Source organism: Notamacropus eugenii, chromosome 7 (assembly GCF_028372415.1).
Source record: "Notamacropus eugenii isolate mMacEug1 chromosome 7, mMacEug1.pri_v2, whole genome shotgun sequence".
NCBI classification, from domain to species: domain Eukaryota; kingdom Metazoa; phylum Chordata; class Mammalia; order Diprotodontia; family Macropodidae; genus Notamacropus; species Notamacropus eugenii.
This window is the reverse complement of record NC_092878.1, coordinates 150,654,701-150,678,831: the sequence shown is the minus strand read 5'-3', so window position 1 is coordinate 150,678,831 and position 24,131 is coordinate 150,654,701. Positions and strand designations below refer to the sequence as shown.

Genomic DNA, 24,131 nt, shown 5'->3' with positions numbered 1-24,131 from the left:
TGACGGCATTTGTATACACTAAAAAGAAAAAAAATTAAGTGACAGTGGATTGCTGTGTGGCAAAACATGGTGGTGTGATTCTCTGATTTTCTGTAGCCCTACAGTAATCCATTGGCTATACAGATACTGGGGAAGTAGAAATATTTGGATGAAACCTATAAGTTGTCAGATACAAATTAGGATGCAAAACGAACTTCCTTTTTCTCTGACCGCTGCCTAGTAAAATCTTAGGCTAAAAATGTGGAAATAAATACATTTCTCCTTTCAGAGGGTTGCCTTTTTCCTGAATGACACCAATGAACTTTGAAACTTCTGGCCACTGGGTGCCTGGGAGCTTATCTTTTGTTCCACTTCATTACTGTAGAAAAAATATTTGCATCTTCCTGCATAGGTTTCACTTCTACGGTGAACTCCTGGCAGAGAGGACCTCGCTCTCCAGCTCTGCAACTGGCTTTGGACTGTGAGTAGTTATTTGGTCAGATAAATAATAAGTAGGTATGTTTTCTTTTTTTGTCTTTCTACACAGAAAGCCTTTTTTTCTTTAGCATTATTTTTCCCAAGCACTTGACTTTGTACGTGCCTGGAGGGAGCATTTGATCAACAATTGTTGACTGATGGTTTCTGATGATAAAACTAAATAAAGCCTTTGTAGAAGGGGCAACACTTTATATTCTGTGGCTCCCATGAAAGGGGACTGACTTTCTGTTCAAGTTTAAAGCCTTGAATTTTTGTTAAATTGGTAATAATAACAGATATTGCTTCTTAGCAGTGATAGCTTTAATAATTTACACAACCAAACTGGTCGTTGACTTCACTCTTCACTTCCATGTGCATTAACTCGCTGATTTAATTTTCTTTCTTTTTTTCTACAAAAGTTTATTAAGGGTCCTGGTATGTCTTAAGATATATTCTCATATTTCATCTGTAAAATTATTTTAAAAATTTCAAGAGGATGTGAGATTTGTGTGCTTTGAGGTTTCACTTTGAGGTTAAAAGACCATGGGGTACTTGAATTTTCACACTTCTCTCTCTCTTTCCTGCCTCTCCGAAACTCACTGAGAGGGCAAGCACGATATCAATTATCCATGTAAAATCATGCTAAATATATTTCTGTACTAATGATGTAAAAACACAATTAAAGAAAGTATGAAAATTATACTTCAATTTGCACTCAGAGCTCCTCAGTTCTCTCTCTCTCTCTGGAGGTGGGCAGCACTTTTTCACTGAATCTTTTGGAAATGTCCTGGACCACCATCATTTCGTACTTCCCCATTTGGCTTCTGAGGGTGTGTGTGTTTTTTTAATATTTAAAATGCTTCTTGTCTCACTTTATTCTCATTTGTGGGAGAGTGCTTACTGTGTGAGATGACAGCATTGGAATGGGAAATTTTATCCATCAAAAACCGACATGAAGGAGGGGGAGGGAGATCAGTGAGAAAAATGGAAGTACGATTCTTCTCAACTGGTATACCAGGTGTGCAAAGGAGAGAAAATGAGGTGCCCTGGCTGTTAATGCCAACGCATAGGGTAGGAAGCATTAAACAAGTGGAGATATAATTTTACAATCATATAAATAATTAAAAAATAAAATAGACAAGTGAAAGTCAGGGAAAATCTTTCAGACACTGAATCTTTTAACCCTTTCTTAATTGCCTCCAATTTACCCAGTATTTGATTCATCTTCCTGAGTTAAATCTGACTTCAGACACTTGCCATGTGACTCTGGGCAAGTCACTTCACCCTGTTTGCCTCAGTTTCCTTATCTGTAAAATGAGCTGGAGAAGGATATGGCGAAATCTTTGCAAAGAAAACTCTAAATGGGGTCAGGAAGACATTACTGTAGAACAGCAACGATTGTATGATGTCATTCTCGTTAACCTGCGAGCTCCTGGAGAGTAGGGATTATTTTTCCACGTTTCCTTATATCCCCTTGAGGTGTCATCAGGGTTTAGCATTGTGACTAACACTATGTTTACTAATCTACTGATTTAACAGCTTAACTGCATCACATTGGAAAATTTTTCCAAAGGCATTCTAATTTCCTTCTTCCCAGTTACTCACTATCTTGGTCTACCTTGGATCCTTCCGTCACTCTCTTGAATGATTAAAAATAGAACTGGTGTGAAGGGGAGGGGAAAGGGTTCATGATATGGGTGCCCTGTGGTTTCAGCTCACGTAGAGTAAAAGGAGTGTCTTTCTAAACTTCCTGAAACCTTTACAAGGGTCACAGATGAATGAACCACAACCTCTCCTTTCACATCCTTTCCAAATTGAAAGCAGTAAAAAGAACTGCTCTGTGCTGCTCTTCCAATGAAGGAAGAATGGACTTTGTCTAGAAAATGAGCTCTCAAGAGGAATTTTGATGGGGAATTTTTATTGTCAGTGTTTGCAGAAGGAGCTGGATTTGAATTCAGAAAACCTGCCTTTGGATTCTGGCCCAGGTTCTTAATAGCTGTGTGACCTTAACTTAGGATCTTAGATTTAGAGGGAGAGGGTAATTGGAGGTCATCCAGTCCAGATGTTTCCAGAAGAGGAAATCGTCCCTTGCCCACAGCCATAGAGAAAAGCCTGGTTTGCATTCCTTTGAGGAACCAACCCCACAAAGCAGTGGATTGGTGGGGCTGCTGCTCAGCTGACTGATGCTGGGCTGGGTGGGGCCTTCTGCTCCTTCACAGGGCAGTCCACTGGAACCCTGGACCGTGCTCTTGGACCGCTATTTATGGTCTTTACCATCTCTAATATCTTCTGTGGGGTAAAGGGCACTTTTCAGCAAGGGCATCTCATACCATGCTGACTCTCACTTTCTTCATCTGTTCAATGGGAATAATAATTGTGCTTTCCAAGGGTTATTGTTAGGATGGGATGCGATAATCTATGTTTACAGTAAAATGCTCCATAAATGTCAGCTATGATGGAGAAAACATGCCTTAATGGCCAAGAGTTTATAATAAACTTATATCTCAAGAATATATATAGGGTGTCCTTAAAGTCTTAGTGTAGCTTTAAGCTTTGAATAAACTCAAATCTCATTTAAACTGCCCTCAAACCTTTAAAGAAGCTTAAACTGAGAGGAAGACTTTGGGGATACCCTGCATGTGTAAATTGCTTTCCAAACTCTAAAATGCAGTCTAGACACAATTATTATTGTTATCCCACAGTCAATAGCACACCAGATTTGGAGTCAGAAATTCAGACTCATCTTCCTGAGTTCAAATCCAACCTCCAACTTCTACTAGCTGGGTGACCTTGGACAAGTCACTTAACCCTCAGTTTCCTGGTCTGTGAAATGTGCTGGAGAAGGAAATGGCAAACCACTCCATTATCTTTGCCAAGAAAACCCCAAATGAAGTCAGGAAGAATCAGATGGAACTGAAATGACTGAACAACCACAGGATAGTTATTCACAGTTTCACATACACAATCTTCTTTTTCCTCTTTCTGTAGGGGAGATTTGTGTAGGTTGGTGTTTTTCACATTTAAAATAGCAAAAAAAAATAAATACGTATATGTTTTTGTGTCTGTGTGTATTGTGTATATGTATGTGTTGTGAACCTGAAAACTTGGTTAAAGAAAAGGCAACAGGCTAAATGCATACATTTTATGATTTAATTAATTAATCAATTCCCTATTAAAGAATATGGTAACATAATGCATTATGGAGCCAGAAAAATGTTCTGGCTACCGATATAAAGAATTGGGCAGCCTTAAATCTGTTTTAGGACAAAGAAGTGTTCTGTGTCCTTCAGATTTATAATCTCCGTAAGTGATTAACTAGACCATTAGAAAGGAATTTCTTAATTGCATAGGTTGTAAATACAATAAAATTTGACAAAGTTTCAAATAGAAAATATGACCTAAGATGTTTGTATTTACTTTAACATTAACATGCCATAACATAGTATATGTCTACAAATATTAAGATAATGGAAAACATCCCATTATTCAAGATAGCATCTTAGGCTAAAGGTCTCTAAAGGAATGTTAAGTCAGCCCTGGCAGGCTTTTGTTGACATAGGAAGAGGCATTCTCTGAGTTTGCTTCAGAGAGAGCGAAGAGATTATTCCAAAATTTTATATTAAACATTATCAGTGTGTATATATGTGCATGTGTGTATACATATATATGTCAAGACAGCCTCCTGATTGGTGCTCTTTTAGCATGAAGGTTGAACAACAAATAATTATCTATGCACACACATGCATACATACATATTTTGTGTGAAGAGCTGTATGTGTACACACGTATTTCTATAGAAATATATGTATACACATATACATACATAGGTACGTGCATACATACACATATATATATGTGTGTGTGTATGTGTGTGTGTGTATATATAATGTCCTAACCAGTTCAACTACCCCCTGATCTCTGCTCTGGATCCTCTTAGCCTAGAGTCCTATCAATAGCCATGCATTGCCCAACCCACCCAAGCCCTTTGTTACCACCCCACCCCCCACCTGGCTGCCTTGTTTGCATTCACACAGTAACTGAAGTCACAACCACACCTCTGCTATTTGACCTCCTTTGGGCAAGCTGATCCATTGTAAGCACTCAATAAAATGCTTGTTGATTGACTGTCTGTCTGGCTTTCCCTCAGGCAAATCATGACCATTTATAAATTGATTCACTAACGCACCCTCCAACTGCCTTTTCCCTCTTCAAGCCTCCTATATTACTCCCTTTATCCTCATTCAGAGGATTTTTCCTATTTTGCTGCGAGCTCCCCCTTTTCCCCTTGTCTGCCCTCCAGAATCCCTCTATCAATCGAGAAGCATTCAGATATCTCCTATATGCGAGTTGCAAAGACCAAAATGTCTGCCTTCTAAGATTTTTCTACATAAGTATAAGCAAAATAAATCCAAGGTTATTTTGTCTGAAAAGGACACCAGTAACTGGGGAGGGGAGGTGTCAGGAAAGGATTCCTGGAGAAGAGGATGCTTGAACAATTCCAAAAGACTCCTAATGGAAAACGTTTTCCACATTCAGAGAAAGACCTGATGGAATGCAGATCAAAGCATACCGTTTTCACTTTTTTCGGTGTTTGTTTTTTTTTTTGTTCTGTTTTTTCTGTCACAACATGACTAACATGGAAATACATTTGAAATAATTGTGAATGGGTAGCCTATACCAGATTGCTTGCTGAATTGGGGAGGGGGATGGAGAAAAAGTGGGAACTCAAGATCTGTCAGAAATGATTGTTAAAAATTGTCTTTACATATAATTGGAAAAAATAAAATATTATTCAATAAAAAAGGGGGATGCTTGAGCTGAATTTTGAAGGAAACAAAGCAGTCTAAGAGGCAGAAGTGTGGAGGGAGTGTGTGTGCTCCAGGCATGGGGAACAGCCACTGTAAAAGCATGGAAGCTAGAGACAAAGATAGGGCTAGAAGTCATCTAGTTCAGTCTGCTCATTTTACACTTGAAGAAACTGAGTCAAAGTGTCTTGATGTCAGTTGGGATTTGAACCCAGGTCCTCTGACATCATCGGCATTTGTTTCAGGATACATTGTTGTCTTCTCCCTCAATTATTTCTTCTTTGGTCCAGTCTCTGCATTTGGGTCCCTGATCTTATCCCCTTCTGTCTCCTCTAAGAGCTCACCATCTCAGTCATCCCGCTCACTCTCTAATCTTCAGTATTTTGCTATCTTCTGGTTTCTTCCTTCTTCGCTTCTAATATATTCAGATGTTCCTTGTCCTTAAAAACAACAACAAAATGTTCACTTAGTCCTGCCAATCCTTTTAGGCTATCACGTTATATTTCTCTTCCCTAACAACCAGACAAGTCTTCTACATATGTTGTCTCCATTTCCTCTACTGTCACTCATGGTTTCCAATCTAGCTTTTAATCTCACCACTCAGCTGAAACTGCTCCCTCCAAGCTCATGGTGTTCTCCTCACTGCTAAATTCACTGATTTCTCTGTCTGCATGTTTTTTGAGCCTTCTGCAGCATTTGACCCTGTCTTCCTGGATCATGATAAGGTTCTTCCTGGGTTTTTGTAACATTTCTGTCTTGATTCTCCTAATTTTCTGGCTGATCTATCTCATTCTTCTTTTCTGGGTCTTCACGTCCTGATGAGGTGATCTAAAACTTTTAATTTTCTTCTTGAATCTTGGTGTCCTAATCATCTCCCATGAGTTCGGTTTTCATCTCCAAGTTGATGACTGCCAGACCTAGAGATGGAGCTATCTTGTCTTTCTTGAGTGACTGTCCTGAATCCCCAGTGGCCTGATGGACACCTCCACCGGGATGTCCTGCAAGCATCTCAGACTCAATATGTCCAAAATGGAGTTCTTTGTGTTCCCTCCTGCCCAGAAACGCCCTCCTCCACATTTCCCCCTTTCTACTGGAACATCACCACCCTTCCAGTCTTGAAGGTTCCCAACCTAAGAGTCATCCTCCATTCTCTCTCCCTTAACCCTCATATCTAATGAGTTGCCAAAATGTATTGAGTCTCTCTCCATATCTCATGTTCACTCATGTTCACTATCCCAGCTCATCTCTTCTCTCCTAGACTAACTGACCATTTCCAGACTCTCTCCTCTCCAATTCAGCTCCCTCACAGGTGCCAAAATAATTTCTCTAAAGCACAAGCCAGACCATGGCATTTCTCTGCTTAAGAATTTGGTGGCGTCTTTTTATTTCTAGGAAAAAATATAAACTAGACTGCATGACATTTTAAAATTCTCACTATGGCTACAGACTATCTTTTTGGATTATTGTAGCTAGGTGGTGATACAGAGAAGAGTGCTAGGAGCTGGATCCAGTGTCATCTGAATTCAAATCCTCTCTGAGACACTTACCAGCTGTGTGAACCTGGGGGAGTTCACTTAACCTCAGACTGCCTCAGTTTCCTCATCTGTAAAATGGGGATGATAATTTTTAGAATGCACTCCCTCCCATTCCCAGGCCTAGAATTCACTTCATTCTCATTTCCATCACTGAGAATCCTAAGCCTCCTCCCAGGCTCAGCTCAAAAGCCACCTACCAGGGTAAACTTTTCCTTGTCCATCTGGTTATTACTATCTGTCCTTCCTCCTCAAATTGCCATGTGTGTATATCCATGCCCATTTACATGTTATATTCCCCTCAAGAAGAATCCTCTTGGGGAAAGGGACATTTCATTCTTTTCTTTCTGTTCCTAGTACCAACACAGTTTCTTGCATATAGCAAGCACCCAATAAATGTATTTGTTATTTTTTTGGCTAAAATCAGAGGCAAGGGAGGCCGAGAGAGGCTGTATAATTTGCCCAAGGTCACAAACATGGCAGGTGACACCAACAGTTGTGATTCGAATCCAAGACCTCTTTCCCGCTATACCAAGAGGGAGTCATGGCTAATGTGGCTTGGTAGGCACCTTCTGACTTGGAATACAAAATGGCGAGTGGAAAGCCAAGTAGAGCATGGTCAGAGACAAGGGAGACTTGACAGGCTCAGGTCCTTAGGGAAGCTTACACATCTTCATATTCTTCCCCATCTGCCCAGGGACTTTCTTATATTGGAGCTGGCAGGAGGGAAAAGGGAAGGCAGTGAAGGGGTCCCTGGGGAAGAGGGAACCAATCAGAGATGGTAGGAGTGAGATAGGGGCAGAGCCCATCATCAGATATCTGCATGTGGAATCAACAACCACATCCACTCCTTTATCCCCTTTACCAAAAAATATCTTCTAGGACAGAACAAAGACTTCAACTCCTTAGACTTTAATTGACCAGACTGTTGTTGTTCACTCATGTCTGACTTTTCATGACACCATTTGGAGTTTTCTTCAAAAAGATACTGGAGGGGTTTGCCATTTCCTTCTCCAGCTCATTTTACAGAGGAGGAAACTGAAGCAAACTGGGTGAAGTGATTTGCCCAAGGTCACACAGCTAAGTAAGTTTCTGAGGCCAGATTTGAACTCAGGAAGATGAGTCTTCTTGACTCCAGACCTGGTGCTCTGTGCACTATGGAGCCCCCTAGCACTCAGTTTACCAGATCACCTCTGATCAAATCTACCTAGAAAAAAAAAATATTTTAGTGAATTTTTGTGTCCCAAACCAGCTAAGAGGACTTGTTGAGACCAAAAGCAGCAAAGGTGACTAAATGAGGATACCTAGGAGGTCATTTCCATCTAAGTAAGTGACAAATTGTTCATCATAGACAGCATTTTGTTTTATATGGGTGGGTTGACAGGTTGGGAAACTTGATAGAGCAGCTGTCTAGAGGCTAGGTAGCTTAGACTTTCACTAGCTGAGTGACCTTGGGCAAGTCACTTAACCTCAATTTGCCTCAATTTTCCCAACTGTAAAATAGGGGAAAAGTGATAATAGCACTTACTTCCCAGTGTTGTGGTGAAGCTCAAATAAGATAATATTTGTAAAGTACTTAGCACAGTACCTAGCTCACAGCAGGCAGTGTATAAATATTTTTTTAAAAAAGATATCCATCCCTAGTCTATATGGATTCTTCTCCATGTTCTTCCAAAGATTTTGCACAGGGAATCTACTCAGCATAGTAGAGGACTTCCTCTAGGTCTTATCTCTGACATTTACTAGCTGTATGACTTTGGATGAGTCACTTCACCTCTGCCTGCCTCGGTTTCCTCAACTGTAAAAAAGGGATAAAAATAGCACCTACCTGATGAAGATCAAGTGAGACAATATTTGTGAAGCACTTGGCACAATTCCTGGTACTTAATAGGTGCCATGTAAAGGCTTATTCCCTGCCCTCCTTCTAACGTTAGCTTTCCCAAGTAGCCATATAAATCTTGGGCTGTCCACTCTTCATACATGAGCAGGTCGCCTCTCTTTCTTCTCATGCATATTCTTGTTAACGATCATACCCATTCTTGAACACAGGTCATCATTACAAATATGCTACAGCTTTCATCAATCGATATATTAACAAGAATTTATTAAGTGCCTTTTGTTGTTCAGTTGTTTTTCAGTCATATCTAACTCTTCCTGACCCTTTTTGGGGTTTTCTTGGCAGAGATGGTGGGATGATTTGCCATTTTTTTCTCTAGCTCATTTTACAGATGAGGAAACTGAGGCAAACAGAGTGAAGTTACTTCCCCAAGGTCAAACAGTTAGTAAGTGTCTGATGCCTATTAAATACCTACTATGTGCCAAACACTGTGCTAGACACTGCAGCACCATATACATATACTGGCACAGGGTAAATTGATCACAGACAGGAAAGCAATTTCTACACCACCAACAGACAAATGAACACAAGAGACCTGGGAGGGAGGGGTAGGCAACCTCACCAAACCACCTGCCTTCAAACAGCCATCACCCAGGAGAGTAAATCCTACAGAGAAGGGCCCAGATATGCCCATCAATTGCCAGTCAACACCCATAACACCCACAGGGCAAGCAGCCAGCCAGCCTTGCTGAAGCAGAGCCCTGAGACAACTACCACTTTGACCACCATCTCCGCTGATGGATAGCCCAGTATCCTGAACCCAAGAACCTTGGGAACACCCAGGTTTCCAACCCCGTACCCAGAGCTTTCTTTTTACAAAATCATATTTTTTATTAATGTCTTTTTACCCTAATTTACAAATATATCTCTCCCCAGCAGCAATAAAGATTAAAAAGAAAAAAAACAGTTCGGCAAGATCAACCACATTTGATAATATATGTAATATTCCATACCCATAGTTCTTCACTTCCTCCAAAAAGAGAGGGAAGTATATTTTCTCAACTCATCTCTTGGGTCATCATGATAACAACAATAAACCTTTAAGATTTGCAAAGTGCTTTACACATGTGATTCTCACAATAACCCTGGGAAATAGGAGCTGTTATCTTCATTTGACAGATGAGTAAACAGAGATCTAGGGAAATGAAGCGCTTCACCCAGGGACTCAGAGGTATCAAGTACCTAAAGCAGGACTGCGTCATCTATCTCTAATAATAGAGAGGGATGGGGGTGGGGAGGGGATGTGGTTCTTTTTCTTTTATCATGACTGACTAGCAGGTGTTAGCACATAGTGCCTGACACATAGCAGGTGTTCAATAGATGTTTACTGATTGATATTGTGGATACAGAGTCAAAACAGACCCTGAGTTCAAATTCTGCCCCTAATATTTACCAGTGGTGGGGACCTGGGCAAGTCACCTGACCTCCCTCAACCTGTTTGTTCATCTGTAAAGTATAGCACCTACCTCAAAGGAGATAACCGACGTAAAGTGCTTTGTGAATCCTTTAAAGGATCATACAAATGCTAGCTATTATTATTTTAATATTAAATTACCATGTAAAGGTGAGTTATTGTTACATAGCATTTATCTTTACTTAGCCCAGGTGTCTTTTCATGGATGACTGCTAGTCTAGCTTTTACTTGCATCTGAAATAAGAGTTCTAGAAAGCAAAGGGAGGCTCAGTCAAGGTAATTCCCATCCAAGAAGAGAGGGTGTATTTAAGCCTTTGTGAGGTCATTTGATGCTAAGCATTGTGTCATGTGTGAGTAATAGAAATTCGATATTTTTTTTTCCTTTTATTTCCTTGTACTCTCGATTAGGGAGAATGGGTTTGCGTTTGTTAGAAAGGGTGGGGTTGCTTTTTATCAAGGTGATATTAAGGGTCCCTAGGCTAAAAGTTCATTCTGTTGTCCATTTAAGAACCACAAATACTTCAGGGATAAGATTATTTTTTCTGCTTTAGTACCTGCCCCTACCTGTGCCCTCTACTTTTTCCATAAGTAGATTCGTGAAATGGATCATTGACTTTTCTGTTTTAAAATCAATAAAACACAGACACAAATAGGGTACTGTCACCCAAATTTTCTTCGAATATGGATATTTTCTTGAAAAGTCTTTGGTGATAATACTAACACTGAATGATAACACTGAAAAGTAAATGCCAAAAAAACTTCAATTAGTATTCCTTGGGGTCATCAACAAAGGGAACTTAGACTTTGTCTACTCCAAACCCCTATTTTACAGACAAAGAAACTGAGGTCCAAAGAGGCTGTGAGTTGCCTAGTATCTTCCTGACTCTGATTTTAGTAGGATTCTACCTAAGAAACCACTCTGCCTTTGAAAACTTTTGTTTTTCAAGAAAAGAAAATGTATTTACCTTAATCCTTTAAGATCACAACTCATGTTTATGTGGTCACTTTCCTCACAGTAACTTTGGTAGGTAGGTAGTACAAGTATTATTGCCATCCCTATTTTACAGATAAGGAAAATGAGTCCATTGACTAGTTAGTATTCAGGCATTGTATTAAGTGCTTGGGATACAAAAAAGGCAAATAACTTCTCCCAAGAAGCTCACCGTCGAATGGGAGAGCCAGAATGCAGATGACTTTGTACAAACAAGATGCAGATGGGATAAATTGGGGTGTCCTCTCAGAGCCTCTAACAGCAGGTACAACTTTAGCTGAGGCTTGGAAACCAGGGAAGCTAGAAGGTGTACATGAGAGGGAAAGCCTTTTCGGCATGGAATGAGGCTTGGCCAGTTTACTCGAAGGGTAGAGCGGTCAGTTAAAGCTACAAAGTGCCCTTTGGCATCTTGAGTTCCCTTCTGTGGTTTTATCTAGCTTCCCACACTGCATGTGTAGAAGTGTAGAAGTCAAACTGAGTCATTCAAAGGAAACCAGTTGGGTCAATAGACAACTGCTTTCCAAGGAATCCCAAACATCTCTTCAGAATTTACTGACCTCTGGATGATGACTTTTCATTGTTATTATTGTTTTTTCTTTATTTTTGTTTTGGAGAAAGGAGGGAAATCTATTTCCCATCAATCCTAAAGAAAGTTCTCAAGAAGCTTATATTCTATCAGAGAAAACAACAGGCACATATATAAATGCATACACAATAAAGTGAGGCAGCTAAGGAGGGAGGGCACTTGAAATTAAGGGGATCAAGAAAGGTTTCACTGTAGCATGCGAACTTGAGCTGAGTCTTGGAGACAGATTCTATGAGGTAAGGCTGAAAGGGAAGCAATGCAAAGGTGCAGAGATGAGAATGCTATGTATGAGAAAGAGAGAGAAGGCCAGTTTGGCTCGACAATAGAGTGCAGAAAGGGGAATAATGTACAAAAAGGATAAGAGCCTTATAAAGCAAAATAACATCAGAAAAAAACTGAATTAGCTGTAAATGAACTCCCAAAGGGGAAAAAAGTCAGGACCGGATGGATTCACAAGCAAACTCACTGTCAAACCTTCAAAAAAAAATAATTAAGTCTAATATTACATAAACTGCATCAAACATAGGAAAAGATGGATTCTACTGAATTCCTTCTATGATACAAATATGGTTTTGATACCTAAACTAGGAGGAGACAAAACAGAAAAAGAAAACCATAAACCAGTATCCCTAACAAACATTGACACAAAAATTTTAAATATTAGCAAAGAGGCTACAACACACCTGCACAACTTGGGAGCAGTTAGGGGTCAAAACTGAAAGAGGCTAAACTTCAGGCTGAAGATTGTTCAGACTAGAAAGACTAACTATGGTTGTTGCTGCGGGTCACATGACAAACTGGAGGGTGAACAGTGGCAACCCTACATTTTTCAGAGGCCACCCGAAATCCTTTGGCAAGCTTCAAGTGGCCCATATGTTGTACAAGTTGAGGCTATAACCATATACTATGACCAGATTGAATTTATATCAGAAATGCAAGGTTGGTTTAATGTTAGAAAAACTATCAACTTAATTAACCATGTTAATAACAAAAACCAAAAATCATATGATTATATTAATAGATGCAGAATTAGTATGAACAAACCAAAACACTCATCTCTGATTTAAAAAAAAAACACACTAGAAGATCCAAGAATAAATGGAGCTTTGTTTAACATTATATATAGTATGTATCTAAAACCAAAAAACAGCATTATATATTAGAATCCTTTCCATTAAAATCAGAGATGAAAAGATGTCCCTTGTCACGACTTCTATTTGACATAGTACTAGAAATTTTGTCTATACAACCAAAATAGGAAAGAGAAATTGAGGAAATAAGCAGAAGAAAAATGAAACAAAATAATCATTTTTTTGCATATAGTATGCTTGGAGAAACAATGACTTCAACAGTTGGAGGACATAAAACAAATCCATACGAATCATCAGCTTTGTGGTTTAATACCAATAAAATCCAGCAGGAGGAGATAGAAAAAAATAAATCCCATTTAAAATAACTATAGAATGTATAAAATGCTTAAGAGTCCACCTATCCCAACTCACTTAGGAAGTTTGTACATGCAATTATAAACCTTTGTTTCATAGAAATAGACCTAACTATTCAATAAAAATTTCTGGGAAAACTCAAAAGTGATGTGGAAGAAACTGGATTTATATCTATACCTATACGCCTTCTACCTATAAGATTTAGACAAACTCCAGATGGAAAGTTCACATAATAAACAAATTAGAAAAATGAAAAAAACTACCAATCAGATTTTGGGGTAGGGGTGAGATTCATGATCAAACAAGAGATAGAATCACAGAAGATAAACTCAATAATTTTATTTACATAAAATAAAAATTGTTTTTTGCAAAAACAAATCTTATACAACTAAGATTAGTAGGGAAACAACCAGGAAAAAAACGAAGCTTGTTTCCCTGATAAAGTCCTCATTTCTAAAATGTGTAAGGAACTAATTCAAATTTACAAGAATAAGAACCTTTCTCAACTGATAAATGGTTAAAGGATATGAACAAGCAGTTTTAAAAGGAAGAAACTCAGGCTATTTATAGCCATATAAAAAAAATTCTCCAAATCATTAATCATTAGAGAAATGCAAATTAAAGTCATTCTGAGGTTGTACCTCACACCCATCAGATTGGCAAAGGTGATGAGAAAAAATAAAATGACCAATGCTGGAGGGTCTACAGGAAAGCAGGGAGCTGTGAATGGGTCCAGCCATTCTGAAAAGCATTTTGTGATTATGCCCCAAAAGTTCCTAAACTGTGCATGCCCTTTGACTCAGCTAAAGAGGAAAAGATCCTCTATGTACAAAATATTTATGGCATTTCCTTTCGTGGTCACAAAAAATACCCAGGAAACTAAGGGGGAGGGAGGTGTTCCCACTGGGGAATGGCTGACCAAGTTACCATCGATAAACACACTGGAATATATTATTGTACTACAAGAAATTAGGGGGGAAAATGGTTTCAAAGAGACATGGAAAGACTTGTAAGTCCTTATGCCAAATTCAGTGAGCAAAACTAGGACAATTATGCTAAAATATCAATATTATAAAATTTAACAACTTGGCAATCCTTAAGAACATTTATTAACTGAATGATCCATCGTGATTCCAAAAGACTGCCCACCTCATTACAGAGAGATAATGAATTAATAGGCAAAATAAGAAATCTCCTTTCTTCCTTCCCTCATTCCTTTTCCTTCCTCTTCCTTCATTCTTTCCTTCTCTCCCTCTTTTCTTCCTTTCTTTCCTTCCTTCTTTTTCTTCCTTTCTCTTTCCTCCTTCCTCCCTACCTCTCTCATTCCCTTCTTTCCTTTCTTTCCTCCTTCTTTCCTTCCTTTCTTGTGGGTGAGAGGAGGTGAAGGAAGAAAAGAAATGAATGCTTAAATCACTGAAAAAACATTTTTAAGCTAAATACAGGAATTGCTCTTTTATTCTAGAGGCAATGGGGAGGTGCTGGATTTTTTTTTTAACAACATGGTTATAGCTGTAACTTAAGGAAAATCACTGGCAGGTATGTAGATGATAGATTGGAAGAGGTAAGATTTCAGGCAAGAACAATTGGGAGACCATGACAATAGACCAAGCGAGAGGTGGTGGGGTCCTGAACTGGGGAGGTATCTGTGTGGCTGAAGAAGATTTGAGATATCCTGTGGAGGGACAACAGGAAGATTTAGTGATTGATTGGTGGTGTGGGGTGAGAGTGAGGAGTCAAGGATAAAGCTGGGACTATTCTGGAGCCTGGAGGAATGGTGGTACCTGGGACAAAAAGAAGGAAGGTCGATTATTTATAAAGAGAGGTAGACTGGGGTGGAAGGAAAGATGATAAATTCTCTTTTGACATGTTGTGTTTCATATTTCCAGGACACGTTATCTTCATGTCCCTAGGCAACTCTCTGATTACAAATTTCAAAACATAGACTGGTCTACCTTGGTAGAGGGAGTTTATTCATTGGGAGTTTCCCAAACCAACAATCTTATAGGTCTGACCTAACTGACTGAAAAAATGAAAGCTTACAAAGCCCTTTCTTCCCAACTCCATGAACCAGTTAATACAAATATTATTTTTCCCATTTAATTTTTATTAGTTTTTATTTTTTAAAGTGGGGTTTTTTGGTGAGGCAATAGGGTTAAGTGACTTGCCCAGAGTCACACAGCTAGAATGTATCAAGTGTCAAGAGTCAGATTTGAACTCGGGGCCAGTGCTCTACCCACTGCACCATCTAAAAATGTCATTGATGTCTTCTATTTTTAAATCAGTGATGGAGCACCTTACTGATGCCCCCCCTTATAAAAAATTGATTACCCTTTTATAGATCACTTGCCCAGGTCCCATTGGCTAGTAAGGGTCCTAGCTAAGACTTAAGTCTTCCAGTGCCAACAACAATGCTCCTCTCATCATGCCACACACTGACAGGCAGCTTCATCCAAATGACCTAAACACCAATGTCATCAGTAACCATAAGATGTCTGAAGATAAATCATTTCTCTCCTTTGCTTTTCAGGCTGTGGGCTTCTAAGATCCTGCCCCCAAAATGCAGCAAGGACAGCCAGTGGTAATTGTGACTCAACCCCAGAGGGGTAACTATCCACAAGGCTCCAATTGGCACACCGGTCTTCTAGATTGTTGCAGTGACTGTGGAGTATGTAAGTCCTCATGTCAAGTTAGTACTGAATGTGACTGATATAAAATGAAATTTCTGATCACCCTTTTCCATTCTTACGTCCCTATAGAGTATTTTCCAAATGATATCCATCAATTCCTAGTCAGTATGATACTGCCTTTTATTAAGCGCATAGTAGTGGTCACCAAATGATTTATACACTTTGTATTTGTCAATGAGTAATCTTACTTATGTGTAACGTGGGGCTCAAGGTCATTTGTATAAGATTCTCCTCACTGGTAGAAAATGGTAACTAGGCTCTCTCCCAAGTTCTCACTGTGATCCTCACACAAAGCAAGAAAATGCATTGAATTATCATTCTCTACCCATGAGGAGAGTCTTATGAAAATAACCTTGAGCCTCAGATTATAGTGGAATATATTTCAATTTTGAGATAACAAAGGGAGATCTGCTCTAGATCAAAAGTTCATTTTCTTTCATTTTTATTAAATAAAACACCATCAATCATAAAGAAAAATTTAAAAAATACCTACTATGTGTCCAAAACTGTACTAGATTCTAGGTTGTACGTACTAGGTATATACAAAATCAAAAATTCAGCTTAAATGTATACCAGGGAAAAACGACATATACACACATATACTATTTAAATAAAAAGTAATTTTGGATTAATTTATTTAAAATAGCTTAGTTAAAATAATTGATGAATTTAAATAAAAAGCAGCTTGAAAAGGCCTCATGTAAGAGGCATTTGAAAGAAGCTAGGGCTTCATTCCCTGAGGTGGAAGTGAGTAGGGAGGGCATTTCTGGCACAGGAAATAACTCATCCTAAGACTAAAAGCAGGTCATATGTGAGGAAGAATGTCTACATAGCTCTAGTTACTACTAAACACATATCAAAACGCCAACACCAAAATCAAGTATATCACTTTATAGTGATACCACATTGTAGGAGAAAAGTCAGAAGATAACATCAAAGACCGGGGTGCACAAATCCCCAAGCCTCTTTAATTAAGTGCATTACCTTTGTCTTTGTTTGCCCTTCTGGTATAGCCCAGATAAGCCTACCACCTGGTCTGATTAACCTTCACTTCAAATGGACTGGAGAAAGAACTGGCAAACCACTCCAGTATCTTTGCCAAGAAAACCCCAAATGGGGTCACAAAGAGTCAGACATGACTGAAATGACTTAATAGCAACAAAGTTCAAATCCAATGGCTATTTCCCTTTCAAGTGATCTGTCCCTCAAATTTCTAGCTTTTAAACTTTGATCCTCATTTTACATCACTGCTTGTTTTTTCAGTGCCCCTGACAGGAGGTGTGACTTAGAGGATTTTCACCCTGTCCACCATGTCAGCCCCTTGAATTGTTCTTTACTTTCTAGTTGTATTGACGATTATCTGGTTGAAGCATCAGCTCCTTGGTCAATTTGATTGTTAATGGTCCTGCCATGTTCTGGAATTTTCATGCTTGTTTTGTCTGAGCTGAGTCTGACCTGGGCCAGTTCTCTGGTAGTTTAGATGGATTTTGGAACAAGACGAAACATTTTTGGGTCATTCATCAGTTAACAAAAGGAGACTTACTTATTCATATCAGGAGAAAGATATTCAACAAGGAAAGGTATTGAGAATCCTTTAAGGTGATTCAGCTAATCAAAGAAAGTTTCAATCTTGGTTTACCAGCCAAGTATCAGAGATCCCCTCCAAGCTCCTTGTGACTTCTTTGTACTCAGCTGACAAAGAAATGATATCCAGTGTTTTCAGCCTTTCGTCCCCTGAGACAATCAAATCCCAAGGAATGTCTCAATATGTTTTAAGGAAAAACTAGTCTAACTTGCACAGAGAGAAAGGTTAGAATAATGCTCCCACAACACTTTGGATGTGTAAATTTCACCTTTTTGATTTGAAGCCCTGGGACTTGAGACTACATTTCTGGGTGACTAAAAATTGGAGCTCCTCTCTGTCAGCATTCTTTGGTTTCTAGAAAGGGTCTGTCTCCATTATTTCTAGGCAATTTAATTCCAATTGTACTGGAATATGATACTCAATTTCTTTGTATTAGGGTGAGGGGAGGCCAATAATTCTTAGATTTTTGTTGTTTAGTCATTTTTCAGTTGTGTCAGATTCTTCATGATCCCATTTGGGTTCGTCCTGGCAAAGATAAGGGAGTGGTTTGCCATTTCCTTTCCCAGCTCATTTTACAGAAGAAGAAACTGAGGCAAATAGGGACTTGCCCAGGGTCACACAGCTAGTAAGTGTCCCAGGCCAGATTTGAACTCAGGAAGATAAATTTTCCTGACTCTGAACCTGGCCTTCCATCCACTGCACCACCTAACTGCCCTACATAGGCCAAAACTATTCAGTTTGCAAGAAAAACCACTGAGTCAGAACTCCAAGCCAATAACCATTTATTAAGGGACCTGACCCTCTTTAATGAATGAGATCTCAGACCTTCCTTATGATCTGAGATGCCCCCTTCCTCCAAGGCCTTACTTTTATAGTGCTTGCTACCTGGACAATTCAGTGAAACAGGTCAAAAGTACAATATGATTGGTGGATAAACTTTGCCCTTAACCCTCCAGGAGGGTCTACACAAAATGCAGAACCTCACTGGCTGACAGACAGACTTGCAAGCAGACATTACCAGACCTATCTTGACCTTCCAAGAGGTCCTACCAAAATCCAAGAGCAGACTCATGGGGTTGGGCTGATGAGTGGATATCAAAACATCTGCATGAACCAACGGGCCACAGAAAGGCAGGCTGCAGCCCAGCAAGCAGAGTCACTCATTAGCGAAATGCTCATAACCATCTCCACACGTGGGACAATAAGGAGATAATAAAGGGTGGAGGGATAATGGAATGGCTGGGGGACTTTCCATGTAATTGAGTTACATTTGTCACACTGGGCTCAGTCCCCTGCTCAGCCCGGGAAAAAGGTAGAGATCCTTTAGCTATCTTCCTATGATTAGGAAAGCAAACTACTTAGTAAGACCTTCTAATTACACAATACACAGTTTGGAGCCTTCATAAGAGGTTTATAAGGGTCTGAGGTCCTTTTATAAAAAAGAATCTATCCTATTTGATCATTCTTGATTAATTGATTAACACATATTGGTAAGTATAATGTTAACTAACTGCATGTATATTGATAACAAATATAATATATTCATTGGTTGACTAAGACTAAATGTATACTGATTGGTTGGCTAATCTGACTGACTAAATGTCTATTGAGTGTAGTTATAATATATTGATAATTACTACCAGTCACCACCCCTATAAAATCATTAGCTGATTCATGTTGATTGGGGTAAAATAAGGGTCCAGTATAACATATTGATAATTACTACCAATCACTACCCCTATAAAATCACTAGTTGATTAATACTGATTGGGGCAATACAAGGGTCCCGTCATCTATTTCACCTCATTAAGATAGCCTTGCAGAATTCTACCCTATAGCCAGCTGTTGCTTTGGTTTGCAAAGATATGGGGGCTCCTAGTTGGTGAGTTTTTAAAATTTTTGCTTTGTTCATTGTTCCATCTCTGCGTTTTCTCAACCTGCCTGAATCACTCTTCCTCAGAAATGACATGGTTTCACTAAGATTTTACCACCACCTTTGCTATCTTATTAATTCTTAGGTTTCTCTTCTCAACCACAAATATGCTAACTCCATCTATCTACAACTAAGCACCTGCACACCCACAGAAAAATCAAACTGAGTACAGACCACACTCAGTTTTCTCATAAGCCACATTGGACCAATAGGGGAACACTCATGTTATGACTCATGCAGATGTTGTGAAACTTCATACATGCTAAATGGGCATGTAAGACCAGGCTGGGGAGAGAGGGAGAGCATAGGATATTTCATCAGTGTTGAAATAAGAAGTACTGCATGCATTGTAATCTATTTTATCCCCTCCTCCCACTAGATTTAGCAATTTCTTTTAAAGGGGGCCTTGGAAAATTCAAGATTTAATAGAAAAAAAAAAACTGAACTAACTCTTGCTTGTGGTTTCCTCCATAATTAGGCCTCTGTGGGATATTCTGTACCCTCTGCCTCTCATGCCAAGTGGCTTCTGACATGAACGAATGCTGTTTGTGTGGATCGTCCGTAGCCATGAGGACCCTCTACCGGACCAGATATGGCATCCCTGTGAGTCACCTCCTCAGCCCTATGATTACACCCAGCATTGTTATATAAATGGATACTATGAGTACTTCCATTATTAGACATAGTGCTTTTGTTTTTCCTTTGTATAGTAGGTGCTTAGCCCAATACCAAGAACAACACTTAATGAGCGCTTACTGACATCGTTTGACCGAGTGGGGGAGATCCTCAACCATTTTTGATCCATGGGTTGTCTAGCAGTATTGCCTCACCAAGAATTAAAATGCACCATGGGGTGGGGAGAGAGCTAGGACTATCCCTTTTGGCTTTACTCTAGCTATTGGAATTCCCTTAGGGCAGGGATTCTTAAACTTTTTTGTAAGTCATGTGCCCCTTTGGCAATTGAACCATTTCTCAGAATGTTTTTAAAAGTATAAAATATAGAGGATTCAAGGAAAGCAATTATATTGTTTTCCAGTTATTTTTTTTTTAAAACCAAGCTCTCAGGTTAAGTTAAGAACTCCTGCTCTGGGGCATAACAGAATACCTTGTATTTAACAATCCCTGCACTTACACTGTGAATCCTATTTGTAAATATGATGAACGTTACTTATTAATTCATCTATTGCATTAGTCTTGCCCTGTGCGATACTGGTACAAATAAACATGAGGTGTTTACTCTGTAGTGACTGGAATGGAGGTGGTGGGGTGAAGGGGAAAGAGAAGGAACAAGGATTTTATGTAGACCCCCTATGTGCCAGGTGCGGTGCTAAGTGTTTTACAATTATTTCATTTTATCTGAACAACATCCCTGAGGTAGGTGCTATTATCCCCAATTTACATCTCAGTAAACTGAGGCAGAGATTAGGTTACTTCCCCAGGATCACACAGCTATTCGAGCCCAATCTGAGCCCAAGTCTTCCTGACTCCAGGTCCAGCATGCTCTCCACTGGGCCACCATGCTGCCTCCTAATTAACTAATATAGTTCCTATACTTTACTCAAGTCCTGGATGCACCATCTGGATGTGGAAGCGACCCAGGGATGTTTGCAGGCTGTTATTAGCAGAAGCTGGAAAGGCTTAAGCATGGATCCGATGACCTTTCCCTTGCCTGCTATCCATAGACCAGTCTAGCTGAGTTCCATTTGTGGATACAACTCTTAAAGACCACCTACTGAATTATATGGATCTGCATCAGTGGGTCAAAATTACAGATCTTAGAACTAATGGAGTATTTCTAATCCAAAAGGGAGATTTGTATGGAAAGAAAGGAAACCTGCCTTACTAAATGTGACATGATTTTATTAAACTCGATTCACTGTCTCAAGGATGTGTCTGTTTTTGCCTCTCTCATATATCCTGGAACCATTTTAAAGCCATGAGCTTCACACACGTGACACTGACTAGCTGTGTGCCCCTGGGAAAGTCACTGAATCCCATCTGTCTCCAAAAACAAAAGAAAACAAACAAAAAATGTAAAAAATAAAAGCTATGATCTTAATGATTTTTTTACTTCTTTCAACAGGGATCCATTTGCAATGACTTCATGACGACTTGGTGTTGTCCTGTGTGTTCTCTCTGCCAAATTAAGAGAGACATTAATAGAAGGAGGGAAATGAACACTTTCTGAAAAGGCTAATGGTGAGTCCCTAGGGTTTCTTCAAGGACTCCATGGGTCTTTTAAGAATGACAACATGGGACCTCTTAAATTTGGTAACTTTTTCAATCAAGAAAACTTAGATCTCTCATTACCATAACTGTAAAGGTTAATTTCTTCATAGGAAAATAAATTTGGTTTAGTTTGACACCCCTTTTCAAAGTGGATGGGTACAAGCAACTGGAGTGGCTGATTTCCCAGGAATCTACTCAGAATCCTTTACCAGCTACCAAAAGAAGACAAAATAAATGTGGTGTCATCTCTGACTTCAAGGGGTCAGACTAGAGTGACAATGCAAAATACCAACGTGTCAGCTTGGGATGGTTATAGACGAAGGGACTGATCAAGGTGAAGTCCTACTTGGTGAGACTGAGTTTTGAACCAGATAAGGTAATCAGTCATAATCTAATGGGCTCTCCTATGCCCTGGAGCCAGTATCTAATATCCTTAAAACATTGCTTTGTACCTGCTGTTTCCTTTCCTGCTCAACTTCACATTTCGATAGGACAAAATCCAACAGAAGATTTGGACTCAGAGGACTTGCATCCGAATCCTGTACCTCCAGAGGCCACAATCTTCTCATTAGCAAAAATAGGAGGACTGGATTAAAAGGCTCCTAAAGTCAATTTGATGACCAGGGGATTGGATTAGAAGCCTCCTAAGGTCAATTTAAAGAACAATTTACTAAGAGCTCACTAAGTGCAAGACACTGTTAGGCACTAGGGATACTGAAACACAAAAAAGTCTCTGACCTCAAAGGGGAAAGGACATCTAAATAAATACAAAAATATATACAAATTAAAGACAAGTAATTCTTGTGGGGGAAGCAGTTAACAGCTTTTCTTAAGCGCTTGCTAAAAGTAGGCCCCGTGTTTAAGTGCTGGGGATAGAAAGAAAAGACCAAAAATACATGGTTCGGCCTCAAGCAGCTCAGTCCGATAGGGGAAGACAACATGCCCCAAAAAACGTATATACAAATATACACAGGGTAAAGTGGAGGTGATCCCAGAGGGAAGGCTTCTTGAAGTAACGTGGGATTTGAACTGTCATTTCAAATAAGACCACTTAGGAAAGGCTTTGTGTAAGGGCTAGCACTTGGGCTGTGCCTGAAGTTTTACAAGAGGTGGGAACAAGGAGGAGGGACAGCCCTCAAATCATACAGAGAAGGGTAATTTGGTTTGGTTGGAACATGGTGAGAAGGGAAACCATATAGAATCTCTGGAGAGATGGGTGGGAGGCAGCTCCTGAAAGGCTCGAAATGTTAAATAGGAGAATTTATATTTTACTTCTGAGGCAACAAGGAAGCCATTAAGGCATTTTCTTAGGCTTTGGGTAGACTTTGGCAACTGTGGAGAGGATGAAGTGAAGACAACATGAAGGCAGGAAGGCCAATTAGGAGACTAAGGAAAGAGGAGATGAGGGTCTGAAGAGCTGGGTATTATTAATGCCAGAAAAAAAAAAAGGGGGCGGAAGGGAATGACTGAAATTTTTTTTTTTTTAAATGAAAACAACAGGCAGAAGTTTAGAAGGAAGTACAAAGGGAGGGAGGGACAGAATTTGGAACTCAAAACTTTTTTTTGAAAAAATTTTAAATTATTTTTACATGTAATTGAGGGAAAAACGAAATTTTTTTAAAAAGAAGGAAATGCAGATAAGTCTTGAGAAAGTAATGCATTGAATTTGTCATATACTTTTTTTAAAGAGGCATGAAATGAGGAATTCAGTTTCGTATGCAATCTTGTTTTGTATTCCACTGTGTATATGAAGGTTGGATTTTTTTTTGTTTTTTTTTAAAGATAATGGGGCCACTTAGAGGAGAGAGAGGGAGGATAGGAGAGCTTAACTCTAATGACCTTCATCTTTTCAATAAAGTAAAAAGTGAAATGATCAAGTGAAAATGAGAGGGCCTGGTTTGGGTTTGGGATTTGAGAATAGAAAAGATGTGGAACAAGACATGAGTACAAGAGACAGAGAAAACGGGAAGTCGGCAGGGGAATGAGGACTCACTGGAAGTCAGGCAAGCATGAACTGACAGAGGATCCAAATATTCCTAAGATTTAATACGGAGGAAATCATTCTCTGAGCTGGCTTAATGTAGGAAACCCCTTTGTCAGTTTTAATTCTTGCTGATTTCTTTGGCCTAAAGCTTTAGACAAAAACCTGCAAAAGGAAAGTTGAAGAAATGAGAATGGGAACAAAATTTTTCCACTACAAGATTCCAATTCAGCTGTTCTTTGTCTTTGCAGATGAATTTGGGTTTCTGATGAAGCCAATCGGCATCAGCTTTAACCCCTGAAAAATGTATTTAAGTATTTTTCTGACTCTTGCTCCTAAATTGCTACAGGTATAATGAAGTTGAATCACGACAGTGTACCACGCCAGTGAAACTCTTCTGACTTCACAGAACTTTGCTCCCTACCGCCTTCTCCCTGGAAGCATTAATCTGCTGCAAATAATTTTGATTTTTTGAATGTAAAACAAATAAAGAATAGTCAGAACAAGATTTTCTGTGTACATATTTTATATTAGTTGGATCTAGTTTTTATACTTTTCATTCATATTATTATAATTTAGTTCTCAGAAAT

General features: G+C 39.2%; 1 protein-coding gene across 1 annotated transcript; it reads left to right on the top strand.

Moving 5' to 3' along the window:
• Window positions 1-371: 371 nt before the first annotated feature.
• On the top strand, window positions 372-24,049 carry PLAC8 (placenta associated 8). The gene is made up of 5 exons (XM_072624021.1): window positions 372-460; window positions 15,654-15,795; window positions 19,810-19,934; window positions 21,415-21,530; window positions 23,891-24,049. Exons 2-4 carry the CDS (start codon window positions 15,684-15,686, stop codon window positions 21,517-21,519), a joined length of 342 nt encoding a protein of 113 aa, XP_072480122.1. The 5' UTR covers window positions 372-460; window positions 15,654-15,683; the 3' UTR covers window positions 21,520-21,530; window positions 23,891-24,049.
• Window positions 24,050-24,131: the final 82 nt, after the last annotated feature.

Bases quoted from the DNA above. Each gene is read 5' to 3' on its own strand.
- PLAC8 (XM_072624021.1), top strand. From the start codon at position 15,684: ATGCAGCAAGGACAGCCAGTGGTAATTGTGACTCAACCCCAGAGGGGT. The intron at 15,796-19,809 runs GTAAGTCCTCAT...CTCCATAATTAG, and splicing joins TTGCAGTGACTGTGGAGTAT to GCCTCTGTGGGATATTCTGT. The intron at 19,935-21,414 runs GTGAGTCACCTC...TTCTTTCAACAG, and splicing joins GGACCAGATATGGCATCCCT to GGATCCATTTGCAATGACTT.